Source organism: Mandrillus leucophaeus, unplaced genomic scaffold (genome assembly GCF_000951045.1).
Source record: "Mandrillus leucophaeus isolate KB7577 unplaced genomic scaffold, Mleu.le_1.0 Scaffold270, whole genome shotgun sequence".
NCBI lineage: Eukaryota > Metazoa > Chordata > Mammalia > Primates > Cercopithecidae > Mandrillus > Mandrillus leucophaeus.
Genome location: NW_012102810.1, coordinates 242,458 through 255,581, shown reverse-complemented (window position 1 = coordinate 255,581; position 13,124 = coordinate 242,458). Strand labels below are relative to the sequence as shown.

At 51.3% G+C, this 13,124-nt stretch overlaps 1 protein-coding gene across 2 annotated transcripts in view; it reads left to right on the top strand.

Moving 5' to 3' along the window:
* Window positions 1-13,124, top strand: part of TUBA8 (tubulin, alpha 8) — an 82,031-nt gene that overhangs the window by 40,815 nt on the left and 28,092 nt on the right. The window contains exons 1-2 of one of the 2 annotated variants that reach the window (XM_011984616.1): window positions 4,563-4,578; window positions 12,720-12,827. In XM_011984616.1, coding sequence (XP_011840006.1) covers window positions 4,563-4,578; window positions 12,720-12,827 — 124 coding nt within the window. Of the gene's footprint in view, window positions 1-4,562; window positions 4,579-12,604; window positions 12,828-13,124 lie in introns of those variants that run through there. The other variant, XM_011984615.1, reaches the window with a different exon arrangement.

The following is a 13,124-nucleotide window of genomic DNA, read 5'->3' as shown; positions in this document are numbered from 1 at the left end:
TCAGGGTCGAGGAGTCCGCATCCTCGGGCGGGAACACCTGGTGCCCTTTATCGTACGGGGGAAAAAGAGACCGGGGTCGGTTGTTCCTTAAAGGGACCTAATGCGAGCTTTGCGCGCAGACGAGGGGGAGGGAGACCCTGGGGAACCTGACGGAGAAGCGGGCGAGATTCTGGGGTCCCCGGGTGGGCAGCCTGTGGACAGAGTGGAGAGAAGGGCGAGTCCGGGGATTCTGGATGGGTGGTCTGGGCCGGGGCGGCTGTGGGACCAGATGCAGTCACGTCTCCAAACCCAACCTAATTGACAGGGCCCGGAATGTGACAGGGGACTTAGGGCGCCGCGGTCCCCCCACGCGTGGAGGTCGTTCTCGCACCCCCTCGCTAGCGGCTTGGGTTTGCTGCACGCACAGCCCCAGCGCGGCGAGGTCCTCCGGGCGCACTCAGCTCCCAGGTCTTTCCAGCGGTCAGAGTCGAAGGACTCTGGGACTCAGAAGTCTCTGCTTCCAAGGGCCAGAGGACCTTGGACCTGTTTCCTACCCTGGCTTAGGGGGCTCGCGGCTGCTCCCTTCCCTGCCCCCGCCCCTTCTCCATTTGCAGACGCGGATCTTACCGAGGGGCGGCTCCAAACACGCAGTTCCTCTCTCTAGGGTCTCCCTCTCCGCCCCCAGTGCCCCTAGTGGCTAACATTTGCCCCCAATCCGCTTTCCCAAAGCCCGGAATCCGAGGAATCCCTCCCGGACCCCTGATCTTTCAGCAGTAGGGAGATGGGCTGGAAAGGTTGGGGGCAGAGGGAGGGCAGAATAAGCCTATGTCATGGCCAAGGTCAGGTTCCCTGGGCAGGCTTGCTCCAGCTGTCAGTGACCCAGAATGCAGGCGAGAACCCCCTCCGCCCCGCCCTGTTGCGTTTGGACAGTGCCCAGGGCCTCCTGGCTCCCCGGAGCTCTACTCTTCCAGCTTCAGTTTCCTCAGCACCCTCCCTCCTCCGCGCGGGCTCCCCGACACTCCTGGGAGCTGAAAGAAATTGGGAATATTAGGGAGGGTGGCCACAGGAAACCATGTCTGCCTGAGGCCCCTGGTATGCGGCCACAGAAGGGGCCCAGAGCTGCGAGTTCAGAATTTTGACTCTTGGCTCTGCAGCTAGCTGTGTGACTTCAAGAAAGTCACTTAACCTCTCTGGATGGGTTTGTTTTACCTGCAAAATGAAGAGGGTTATAATTCAGATTTCCAAGGCGCCACATGAATTTTATTATTTTTAAACTTTTTATGGTAGGGAATTTCAAATATATGCAAACGGAAAGCAAATGGTATAATGAGCCATTATACACGTCATCTAACTTCAGTAATTACCAACTTCTGACCTGTCTCACTTCATTTATTCCCTCCCTCCGTAATTTTGAAGCAAATGCTAGGCTGCATACTCTAGAATTGATATTTAATATTTATAATATCTAGCGGGTAGCTAGTGCTTTAGGATTTTCCAAGTGCTTCCCTTGAATGCTTTAATTTGGATGTGAATGCCATTGTGGTACAGAGTGGAGCCCAGAGGGTGTTTACAGGAGCGCCGAGGATCTTAACCCAGCCCTGTGCACAAGCTTCAATGTGTGATCCACAGACGAGTTTCTGACAATGCCTGGTAAATCAACAATTCAAACAGCAAAACCTTATTTTGAATGTGCTTAAGAATTTGGGTGTTTAGCTGAAAACCTGTGGTTAAATATTTTGAAATGGGAATATCTTTCATTTATTTTGAAACACTCGATTTTGTATAGCAGGTTCTATCTAGAACATTTAACTTGTGTGCGTTCCACTGTCTTGATGGCAAATATTTTTTGTTGAACATTCTATACTCACAGAAACTTTTAAAATATCATTTGGCTCATTTGTAAAAGGCTAAAATGACACATCTATAAACCAAGACCCCTAGAATCCCACCCTTACAAAAATGACTTTATTAATCCAAGGATTAAGTTTCAGGCTGCTGTCCTGTCTCCTCCACTTCCCTCCCTGGAGGCGGTTTGGGGGAGGTGACCTTGGTGTTAAGGAGAATTCGATTTGTCATTTCTGTAGGTTCTGGGTAAGAAAAGTGTAATTAATCCTTATGTATATTTTTAAATGCATTTCTCTAGCTACTAGGCAGATGAGCATTTTTCCTCTGTGAACCTTCCCCCAACCCCTTCCCCCCAGCTACCCACTACACGGTACCACGAATACCCTTTAGCATTTCTGTCCTGGAGCCTAAAGTTACACAGCTGGTAAGAAGCTGAGTAGGGGCTGGAGTTTACATTCGCTGGGCACCAGAGCCTCTGTCTTGAGCCACCGGCCCATGCTGGGACCAGCAGGCTACTCCCACAGCAGACCATTCCCGTCCGCTCCCAGTGTCCTTCTGGCACGCACCTCTCTGGGAGCTCAGACTGTGACACCTTTTTTGGGAAGCGGTAGGAGAATTCTGGCCAGGTGCCCTAAGCCAAGCCCATGCCATTGATACTGGGGCACAAAGTTTCTGTGGTTTATAGGGAGGTGGGAACATCTGCAACACGGCTTCCTTAAGTGCATTCCTTTAGAACTTGGGAGCACGATGGAACAGTTAGAGGGTTCTGGGGGCCAAATGGATATCCTTCTGCCCATCTCCCCATGTAGGCAGGCATGGCTGAGCTCTGTGGAGTTGATAGGTGTATTCTGACCTCAGAGCATGGTGTGGGCTCCCAGGCGCTGCAGGTCATGGCTGCCTCCTCCTCCCCTCCCATCACGAAGGGCAGGTTTCCCCAGAGGCACTGGGCGCATGCCTCCGAGTGAGGGGCCTTGGCTCACAGGGCAGCGGCTGGGGTAGAGCTGCTGGGTTGGTAAGTCCAGTGGGAGCCCCCAACATCGGGCCAGGCCCATGCAGAGCTTGGGGTGGGGCTTAATGCCATTGTTGAGTGCTTTCTGATGAGGCTCCAGAGTGACCTTCAAAGGGAGATTAAAAGTTAAAAATAATTTTGGAGGGGGAAATAGCTGGTGGACACAGGGCCGGTGATGATGGGGGTGGGCGGGAGGATGTGGCACTCTCCGGGGGAGGAAGCAGACCAAATGCTCCTTTTCCCTCAGGCCACAAGGGAGGGACAGCACTATCTGTGGCCTTTGTGGTTGGCATTTCCCCTGCAGTGTCTTCCTGTTAGGAGTTCTCTCAGATAATAAGCTGCAGAAGAGAGCAGGAGATGGAGCAGGCACTGTGTGCTTCGGATTGAAACTCCTAAGTGTCTGCTGCACCTGCCCCAGTGCCAGCCATAGCCCAAGGGCCTTTGACGTCCTCCGGCCTCTTATGCTGGGAGTCTCCTTAGCAGATGGCCTCATGGCCAGAGCTGGCCTCCCGTGAGCCCTGTTGCTGCCCTAACTGCAGTGCCTATCATCTGAGCCCCTCTCGCGAGCCACCTTCACTCACTAAAGTGAATTTAGGCCGACTCTGGCGGGTAGCTAGTGCTTTAGGATTTTCCAAGTGCTTCCCTTGAATGCTTTAATTTGGATCTGAATGCCATTGTGGTACAGAGTGGAGCCCAGAGGGTGTTTACAGGAGCACCGAGGATCTTAACCCAGCCCTGTGCACAAGCTTCAATGTGTGATCCACAGACGAGTTTCTGACAATGCCTGGTAAATCAACAATTCAAACAGCAAAACCTTATTTTGAATGTGCTTAAGAATTTGGGTGTTTAGCTGAAAACCTGTGGTTAAATATTTTGAAATGGGAATATCTTTCATTTATTTTGAAACACTCGATTTTGTATAGCAGGTTCTATCTAGAACATTTAACTTGTGTGCGTTCCACTGTCTTGATGGCAAATATTTTTTGTTGAACATTTTATACTCACAGAAACTTTTAAAATATCATTTGGCTCATTTGTAAAAGGCTAAAATGACACATCTATAAACCAAGACCCCTAGAATCCCACCCTTACAAAAATGACTTTATTAATCCAAGGATTAAGTTTCAGGCTGCTGTCCTGTCTCCTCCACTTCCCTCCCTGGAGGCGGTTTGGGGGAGGTGACCTTGGTGTTAAGGAGAATTCGATTTGTCATTTCTGTAGGTTCTGGGTAAGAAAAGTGTAATTAATCCTTATGTATATTTTTAAATGCATTTCTCTAGCTACTAGGCAGATGAGCATTTTTCCTCTGTGAACCTTCCCCCAACCCCTTCCCCCCAGCTACCCACTACACGGTACCACGAATACCCTTTAGCATTTCTGTCCTGGAGCCTAAAGTTACACAGCTGGTAAGAAGCTGAGTAGGGGCTGGAGTTTACATTCGCTGGGCACCAGAGCCTCTGTCTTGAGCCACCGGCCCATGCTGGGACCAGCAGGCTACTCCCACAGCAGACCATTCCCGTCCGCTCCCAGTGTCCTTCTGGCACGCACCTCTCTGGGAGCTCAGACTGTGACACCTTTTTTGGGAAGCGGTAGGAGAATTCTGGCCAGGTGCCCTAAGCCAAGCCCATGCCATTGATACTGGGGCACAAAGTTTCTGTGGTTTATAGGGAGGTGGGAACATCTGCAACACGGCTTCCTTAAGTGCATTCCTTTAGAACTTGGGAGCACGATGGAACAGTTAGAGGGTTCTGGGGGCCAAATGGATATCCTTCTGCCCATCTCCCCATGTAGGCAGGCATGGCTGAGCTCTGTGGAGTTGATAGGTGTATTCTGACCTCAGAGCATGGTGTGGGCTCCCAGGCGCTGCAGGTCATGGCTGCCTCCTCCTCCCCTCCCATCACGAAGGGCAGGTTTCCCCAGAGGCACTGGGCGCATGCCTCCGAGTGAGGGGCCTTGGCTCACAGGGCAGCGGCTGGGGTAGAGCTGCTGGGTTGGTAAGTCCAGTGGGAGCCCCCAACATCGGGCCAGGCCCATGCAGAGCTTGGGGTGGGGCTTAATGCCATTGTTGAGTGCTTTCTGATGAGGCTCCAGAGTGACCTTCAAAGGGAGATTAAAAGTTAAAAATAATTTTGGAGGGGGAAATAGCTGGTGGACACAGGGCCGGTGATGATGGGGGTGGGCGGGAGGATGTGGCACTCTCCGGGGGAGGAAGCAGACCAAATGCTCCTTTTCCCTCAGGCCACAAGGGAGGGACAGCACTATCTGTGGCCTTTGTGGTTGGCATTTCCCCTGCAGTGTCTTCCTGTTAGGAGTTCTCTCAGATAATAAGCTGCAGAAGAGAGCAGGAGATGGAGCAGGCACTGTGTGCTTCGGATTGAAACTCCTAAGTGTCTGCTGCACCTGCCCCAGTGCCAGCCATAGCCCAAGGGCCTTTGACGTCCTCCGGCCTCTTATGCTGGGAGTCTCCTTAGCAGATGGCCTCATGGCCAGAGCTGGCCTCCCGTGAGCCCTGTTGCTGCCCTAACTGTAGTGTCTATCATCTGAGCCCCTCTCGCGAGCCACCTTCACTTACTAAAGTGAATTTAGGCCGACTCTGGTTTTGCTGTGTCTGGCTTGCTATCCATTCTTTGTTATGAGTGATTTCAATTATGCTCTATGATCGAAGAGTTCTGAGCAGAGGGAATTCAGCAGCCCTTCAGGAGCCACATCTGTCCTTACTTTAATTACCCCTCTGTGACACTGTGGGCCGGCTTTTCACTTGCCATCCCTGACCTGGGTCCTAAAATATATGTGATCTATTATCCCAGCCTGACAAGTAGAGATAATTTGGTGTAATCACGTGCTTCCTGAGAGCAACTGGGGCATGAGAGCACAGGTGGTCAGGGAGTGGGGGCGGTCCCCGGCTTGCACAGGGCACACACTGTGGCCCACGTCGGCCCCTCTCCCAGATGATATGCCACTTTTACCGTCTTGTGATACTTGGAAATAGTATCACAAGACAGCCTTTTTAAGGCTTCAAAATCTCCTTCTGCCAAGGATGGTGATTAGCTTATCTTAGTCCTCTGAGAACAAAGCAAAAGGAAATGACTATTATTAAAATAGAATAGAAGATTGATGTAAAAAAGGGCTTCTTGCAGCAAAATTATAAACAGGCTGCAAAGTTCTAGAATTTCTTTTATTGATGCTCTGCAAAGCATAGGCACTGGGCGCATGCTTCCCAGCGAGGGGCCTTGGCTCACCGGGCAGTGGTTCCCCAGGCGGAGTGGTCACAGGTGGCCTAGATGTCTCACTGGCCCTGCCCTTCCTCAGCCTGCGCTCCGGACAGACTGGGCAGTGTGCGGGAACCACCCTGCGTTTTCCTGCCTCTTGCTCACACTGCTCCTGCATCCACCTGGACTGTCCCAGATCATCTTGGCTGTCTGCCTTCTTCAGGGTCCTTGTGAATATTCCTCCTTTAGGAAACCAAGCTAGAAGATGTCTCCTTCTTGGAACTCCCTCCGTGCTTGACCCGTATGCTTCTTAGGCACTGGCCACTGTCCTGGTTGCATGGATTGCAGCCCCTCAGGGAAGGTTTTCATTCCAGTCCTCCCTGTGTTAACTGGGCACCTGCTACATTCAAGCACTGGGCTCGGTACTGGGGAGTCCACGAGTGAAAAAGATTCCTTGCCCTCACACAGCTTACGTTCTCTACTAGAAAGGTGAGAAAACGAACAGGCAGCTATAATACGATGTGATGATTACAATGACAGGAATGAAGGGGATGGGGGAGCACATGGCAGGGCCCTATGCTGTCTTGGGGTTTTGCAGACTTCCCTTAGGAAGTGACATTTAACTGGAGACCTGAAGGATGAATGAGAGCCCAGTACCTCACGATGCTGTCTCGAATTCAACCACACAAAAATATTTGCTCTAGAAATGAGTAGGTGCCTTTTGTCGCTATCCCAGCATGAGGTCTGTGTGAGAAGTGGCATGCTTTTCATGAGGAAGGGACCTCCTTAGTCTCTGCACCTCCCTCCTCTTCACCCCCCAGAAGAAGTTGGGTGGGAGAGGCTTCTGCAGCAAACAGGGGACCTCCTCCCCTCACAGGGGCCAAGGGGTACAGAACTTGTCTGAGCTCTACAAGTCCAGACTGAAAATAGAACTGAGAGAGAGAAGCAGTGTGAGTGACAGGCATGTGCCCTGATTGGCTAGACAGGGGAATCTGAAATATGAGTTTGGAGCGAGCGCATGACTTCAATATCCTCTGCTGGGTCAGCTTGCCCCTTGCCCCCAACCCCAGCTGCACACACGGGCACCAAGAAGCAGACGCCTGGTTCTGTCAGACAAGGATGACCCATTTTCAAAGAGACCGCCCCATGAGCCATTCTCCATTTCGCTCTGCATCAGAGACATTTCCTGTTTGGAGTTCTGCTATCCGAACTTGGTCTTGCATTGACGTAGATGTGGGCACACCCCAGGGCCCTGGGAGTTCAGAGCTGCAAGTGAGTCAGGAGGCTCTGTGGTCTAAAGGAAAGAAGTCAGGCCCGGGTCAGAAGCCCTGGATTCTGATCCGGGCTCTTTGGCTGCTGCAGAGCTGTGACACGTTGAATTTGTTCCTTTTCCTCTCTGAACTCAACTGTTTCATCTGTAAAATAATGCAGAGGGAATTCCTATTAGGTGGTCCATGAGGCTGGCCCAGCTCCGGTATCCTAAATGTTCGGAGCCGATACAACATCCCTGGTTATGATAGATGGATGCCCTTTCTTGGACGTGAGGATGCCTCCCACGGGCGTCAGCACTGGGTCCGCTCTGTGGAACTTCCAGGCCAAAGGCTGGGTAGGGTGATGAGACAGCATGGCTGCAGGAGTCGAGCTCAGTGCCTGAGCTGGGAGCTCGATGCCGGAGCTGTGGGCTGCTCCCCGTCCCTGCTAGGAGCGGGTGCAAGAGGCCTGCAGAGTGCTGCGGCTGGGCATGGACCTCACAGTGCCATGAAGCCTCATGCAACTTTGAATTTCACTTGTGATTTCTTCCTGGAACTTCAAAGCCCTGACACAGTAGGCACATAGTCAATATTGTTTGAGTAAGTGACTGCGTGCAATTGCCCAGGGTAAGGGGGTTCTGGAGAGGCAGTCCCTGCTCCTATTTTTTCTCTGTCTCCTTTGTTTTGATGATTTTTGCTTTTTACTATGAAAAATTTCAGACTTTCAGAAAAGTAGAGTAATGTGCCACCCATATACCTATTATGTAGATTTAAGAAGAATGATTTTTCCATCTGTTATCTGCTGTGTTTGGAAAGGATTTTAAAGTACAGACATCAGGACATTTTACCCCTAAATTCTTCGGATGCAACTCTAAAAAATAAGGATGTTTTCATACTTAACCACAATTGTATGAATACACTGAACAAAGCAAATCAATTTATTTGTTCCCCAAATACTTTGATTTGTTCAAATGAGAATTCAGTCAGAGTCTCCATGACGTGTGTGGTGGTGGTGCTTTAGTTCCTTTGATACGGAACAGCCCCTCCCAGCTCTTCATTTCTCATGAGCTGAAAAGGCTGGGCCGGGCACGGTGGCTCACGCCTGTAATCCCAGCACTTTGGGAGGCTGAGGCGGGCGGATCATGAGGTCAGGAGATCGAGACCATCCTGGCTAACATGGTGAAACCCCGTCCCTACTGAAAATACAAAAAATTAGCTGGGCATGGTGGCAGGCGCCTGTAGTCCCAGCAACTTGGAAGGCTGAGGCAGGAGAATGGCCTGAACCCAGGAGGTGGAGCTTGCAGTGGGCCAAGATCATGCCACTGCACTCCAGCCTGGAGCAAGACTCCGTCTCCAAAAAAAGAAAAAAAAAAAAAACCTGGACTAGCTGCCCTGTAGGATGTTCCACCTTCTGGATTGATTTTGTTTTCTCTGATGTCACTAAACTTAACCCTCTAATCCCTGTTGCCTGTGAAGTGGAAGGTGAATCTACCAGGCTCAGTGATGAAAGCTGAGTGTTTTTGAGATGAAGTCCTCACAGGTGGTGCGTGTCACACTGAGTCCCATCAGGAGGTCCTCAATGTCGGGGTGGCCCACAATTAGCGATGCTGAGGTTGATCGCAGTCTTAGGCTGGAGACCCTGGGACTTAGTTTCCCCCTTGTGACTGTAACAGTGATTCTTTGGCTCTAGGCGAAGATTCAGTTCCCATCAGTCTTTCACCTAATGATGCTGGCATTCTTGTCCAAATCAATCACGTAATTAGAAGATGAAATAGGGCAATATTGCATAATCTATTATTTGGTCCACATGGCTTAGCAGACATTCTTCGATTAAAGAAAAAGAGCCTTCTCTATCCTGGCTAACACAGTGAAACCTCATCTCTACTAAAAATACAAAAAATTAGCTGGGCATGGTGGCGGGTGCCTGTAGTCCCAGCTACTCGGGAGGCTGAGGCAGGAGAATGGTGTGAATCCGGTAGTCGGAGCTTGCAGTGAGCCAAGACTGCATCACTGCACTCCAGCCTGGGCGACAGAGCGAGACTCCATCTCCAAAGAAAAAAAAAAAAAAGAAAAGAAAACAAAAAGAGCCTTCCCTAACTAACGGGACTGTCTGGATAGGGACAAATGAGTTTTTCTCTGGGGGTTTTCTTTGAGGACTTGCAGATTTTCATCTGTGCATCCTGCTTCACTCAAATGCTGCCATCACTCCTTGTGAGGCTCAGGTTGTCTGTCTTAGGCAACGGGAGCCTCTTCAGGTGCTCGGGCAGCGCCTGGGTTAGCCTCCGTGCCTCCAGGCGCTATGCCACATTCCAGGCTTATCTAGCACACTCCCCACCCCGGACCTGGACGCCTCCCTCTCTCCAAGGACCCTGTTAGCAGGGACCTTCCTTCTCTCTTGATTGCTGTAGCTACTTTTCGCTTTTGGGAGCACCTATGAATCTGTCAGTCATTTCTGAGTCTATTTTATGCCTCCCATTATTCTTACGAGCGAGTTCAATAGGGAAAATAGCTCTTTCTAAGGGGTGTGTGTGTGTGTGTGTGTGCGCGCGCGCATGACGGGGGCAGGGGAGAGAAAAAGAGACAGACATTTTGTAAAGACTGGCATATGTATTAGTGTGAGATTAAAGAGGGCATTAAAAGAGGCTAAAAACGTTGTCGTCATGCTAGTGGTTTTCAGTTCCCCAGATCCTTGACTCTTCCTCCCATGATCTTTGATTTTCCTAAAATATCCCTGCATCCTCCCTGGAAAGCCCCAGAATGTTCCAGAAGTGAGAGCAGGCTGGGGGCCGGGCAGCACCGTAGGCAGGACTAGAGGGTGGTCGGGATGTGGTGGTGGTGACGGGGCGACAGACCCAGAAGGCCGAGGGTTAGGACCACAGAGGATACTGTCACTTAGAAGGATAATATATAGGACCGGGCCCCCCTCGGGCCTCTCCAGTGTCCCCTCAGCTTCCACACCTCCCTGGGAAGCCACAGCCACGTGCTGAATGTGACGCCGTGGTCTGGGTGGATAACTCGCTGGTTGTTGGTGGCTTCTGGATGCAGACGCTGCTTTCCTTAGGTCTGAATTGAACCCTCAGATGGAGGCAGAGAATAGACCCCACAATAAAGGAGAGACGAGCAGGGACCCGAGAGCTCTTTCTATGTGTGCTGCTTCCCGGTGGAGAAAAATGCTACCAGGTGGTACCGTAATGAAAATGATAATGGCAAGACAGCATCAACAACTCTGGCTAACTTATACTTTTCAGATGAGGACAGGTTCAGTAACTCAGCCCAGGCCATGCAGCACAGAAAGTAAACTGAGAAGGCCAGATGTGAACCTGGGGCGTGGGCCGCTCTGTGGGTAAAGCCTCTCCCTAGCCACCAGGCTTACGGAGATCCAGCGGGTTGCGTCCCCCGTCGGACTTCCCCCCGTATCGGGCTGCCCCGTGCTCATCCTCCCTCAAGGCAAGGACCAGGTGTCGCTCAGCTCCAGCACAGAGGCAGGACTAGGGTGGGGGCACAGTTGTAAAATTGAACTAGGGGGCAATGGTCCTGACACTCTGACCCCTCAAGATGCTACTCAAGGCAGCTGCCCTGCTCTCCATGCCCAGAAATTCTTCCACGTCCCCAGGAGCCCCACACTTTGACGTGGACTCTACTGGCTTCTGTGCCCAGCCGTGCCCTCTGGAGGCTCTGCCCCTGGCTTGGGTTACCTGGAGCTGGAAAATGCCAGGGCAGGTCATAGATAATAATAGAAACCCACAGACCTGGCACATGCTTCCTGTTGGGCTCAGGCAGCTGCCCCAGGCACAGTGCCACCTTGTGTGGGCCACTGCTTCCCCAGGGCAAGGTGTGGGTGGGACGATGAGTCTATCATCCCTACGCGTGCGTGCACACACACACACACACACACACTCTCCCCACCCCCTTTTTTCTTTAATCATTTCAACTTTTACTTTAGATTCAGAGAGTACATGTGCAGATTTGTTACACTGGTATATATCGTGATGCCAAGGTTTGGGGTACAATTAATCCCGACATCCAGGTAGTGAGCATAGTACCCAATAGTTAGTTTTCCAATCCTTGCCCCCTCCTTCCTTCCCCACTCTAGTAGTCCCCAATGTCTACTGTTGCCATTTTTCTGTCCATGAGTACCCCATGTTTAGCTCCCACTTATAAGAACATGTGGTATTTGGTTTTCTATTCCTGCATTAATTTGCATAGGATAATAACCTCCAGCTGCATCCATGTTGCTGCAAAGGATATGATTTCATTCTTTTTTGGGGGCTGCGTAGTATTCCATGGTGTATATGTACCACATTTTCTGTATCCAGCCCACCGTTGCTGGGCACCTGGTTGGTTCTGTGTCTTTGCTGTTGTGAAGAGTGCTGTGATGAATGTGTGAGTGCACGTGTCTTTTTGGTAGGACGATTTTCTTTTGGATGTATACCCGGTAACAGGATTGCTGAGTGAAATGGTAGTTCTAAGTTCTTTGAGAAATCTCCAAGCTGTTTTCCACGATGGCTGAACCAATTTACATTCCCGTCAGCGCACTCCCCATCTTAAGCTGTTAGTACAAATACCAATCAGGCACTTGTGGCTTCACATCAGAGCAAGGCAGAGCTAAGGACACTCCGGGGTCAGCTTTCCTTGACACTTGGCCTGGCATAGGTAAGGGGCAGGCTTTGAGGCTGCAAAGATTTTCCAATTGTTCGGCATGCAGGAGGAGCCTAATTTATACCCTCCCAATCTTCTCTTGGGATAACAAATAATCCTTTACTTCTACACTGGTAACCATGATACTACTGACAGCCATGGCATATACTTCCAGAGCGTGTTCCTTTCATGAGTGCTCATTCGCTCTGTGATACCCTGAGACTGTGTGTGCGTGTATGTGCGCATGTGTGCGCAGTGCTCAGAAAGTCAGGGTCAGGAGTGGCTATGAATGCTGGCTTGCGTGGGAGTAGGTTGAAGGAGTTTCTGCCATGATCACCAGTTCTTCTTTGGGCCTTCTTCACCAGTGCAGGAGTCTTGTGGTTTGGAATTAGCCCCTTGCTTCATCTTTGCAACCGCCCTCTGTTTTTCTTTCCTGGTGTAAAAGGTTAACCCTGGGAGGCAACCTTCAGAGCAAAGCACAAAACAGCTGTGTCTTCTTTGGATCTAAGTCCTGGTCCAGCTGCTCTAGAGCTGGGGCACCTGCAGCCTCAACGCCAGCTGGCAGTGCGGGGCTGGGGCCGGGCTGGCCTGCAAGGTGAATGTTACGGGGGTGTAGGGCAAAGGCATGCTGGGGGCCTGGACTCTCTGACCTCGATGCTTCCCTCTCCCCACAGCGGGAATGCATATCAGTCCACGTGGGCCAAGCAGGAGTTCAGATTGGCAATGCCTGCTGGGAGCTCTTCTGCCTGGAACACGGCATCCAGGCAGATGGCACTTTTGATGCTCAAGCCAGCAAGATCAATGATGATGACTCCTTCACCACCTTTTTCAGCGAGACTGGCAATGGGAAGCACGTGCCCCGGGCCGTCATGATAGATCTGGAGCCTACCGTAGTGGGTGAGTGGGGGCGGAGATCCTCTCCACAGAGAACACCGTGAAACCGCAGAGGCATTGACCCACAGTAGCTAAGGAAGGAGCCTCTCTAGCTGGAAGGTGGGGCTGGTGCAACCGGAGCCTCCCACCCCACGTGACATCTGTCAGCTCCTTGGGGTCCCCACAGTCTCGGAGAATCTCATAACAGTGATCAAGACTCTATGTCGAGGCCGGGCGCGGTGGCTCAAGCCTGTAATCCCAGCACTTTGGGAGGCCGAGACGGGTGGATCACGAGGTCAGGAGATCGAGACCATCCTGGCT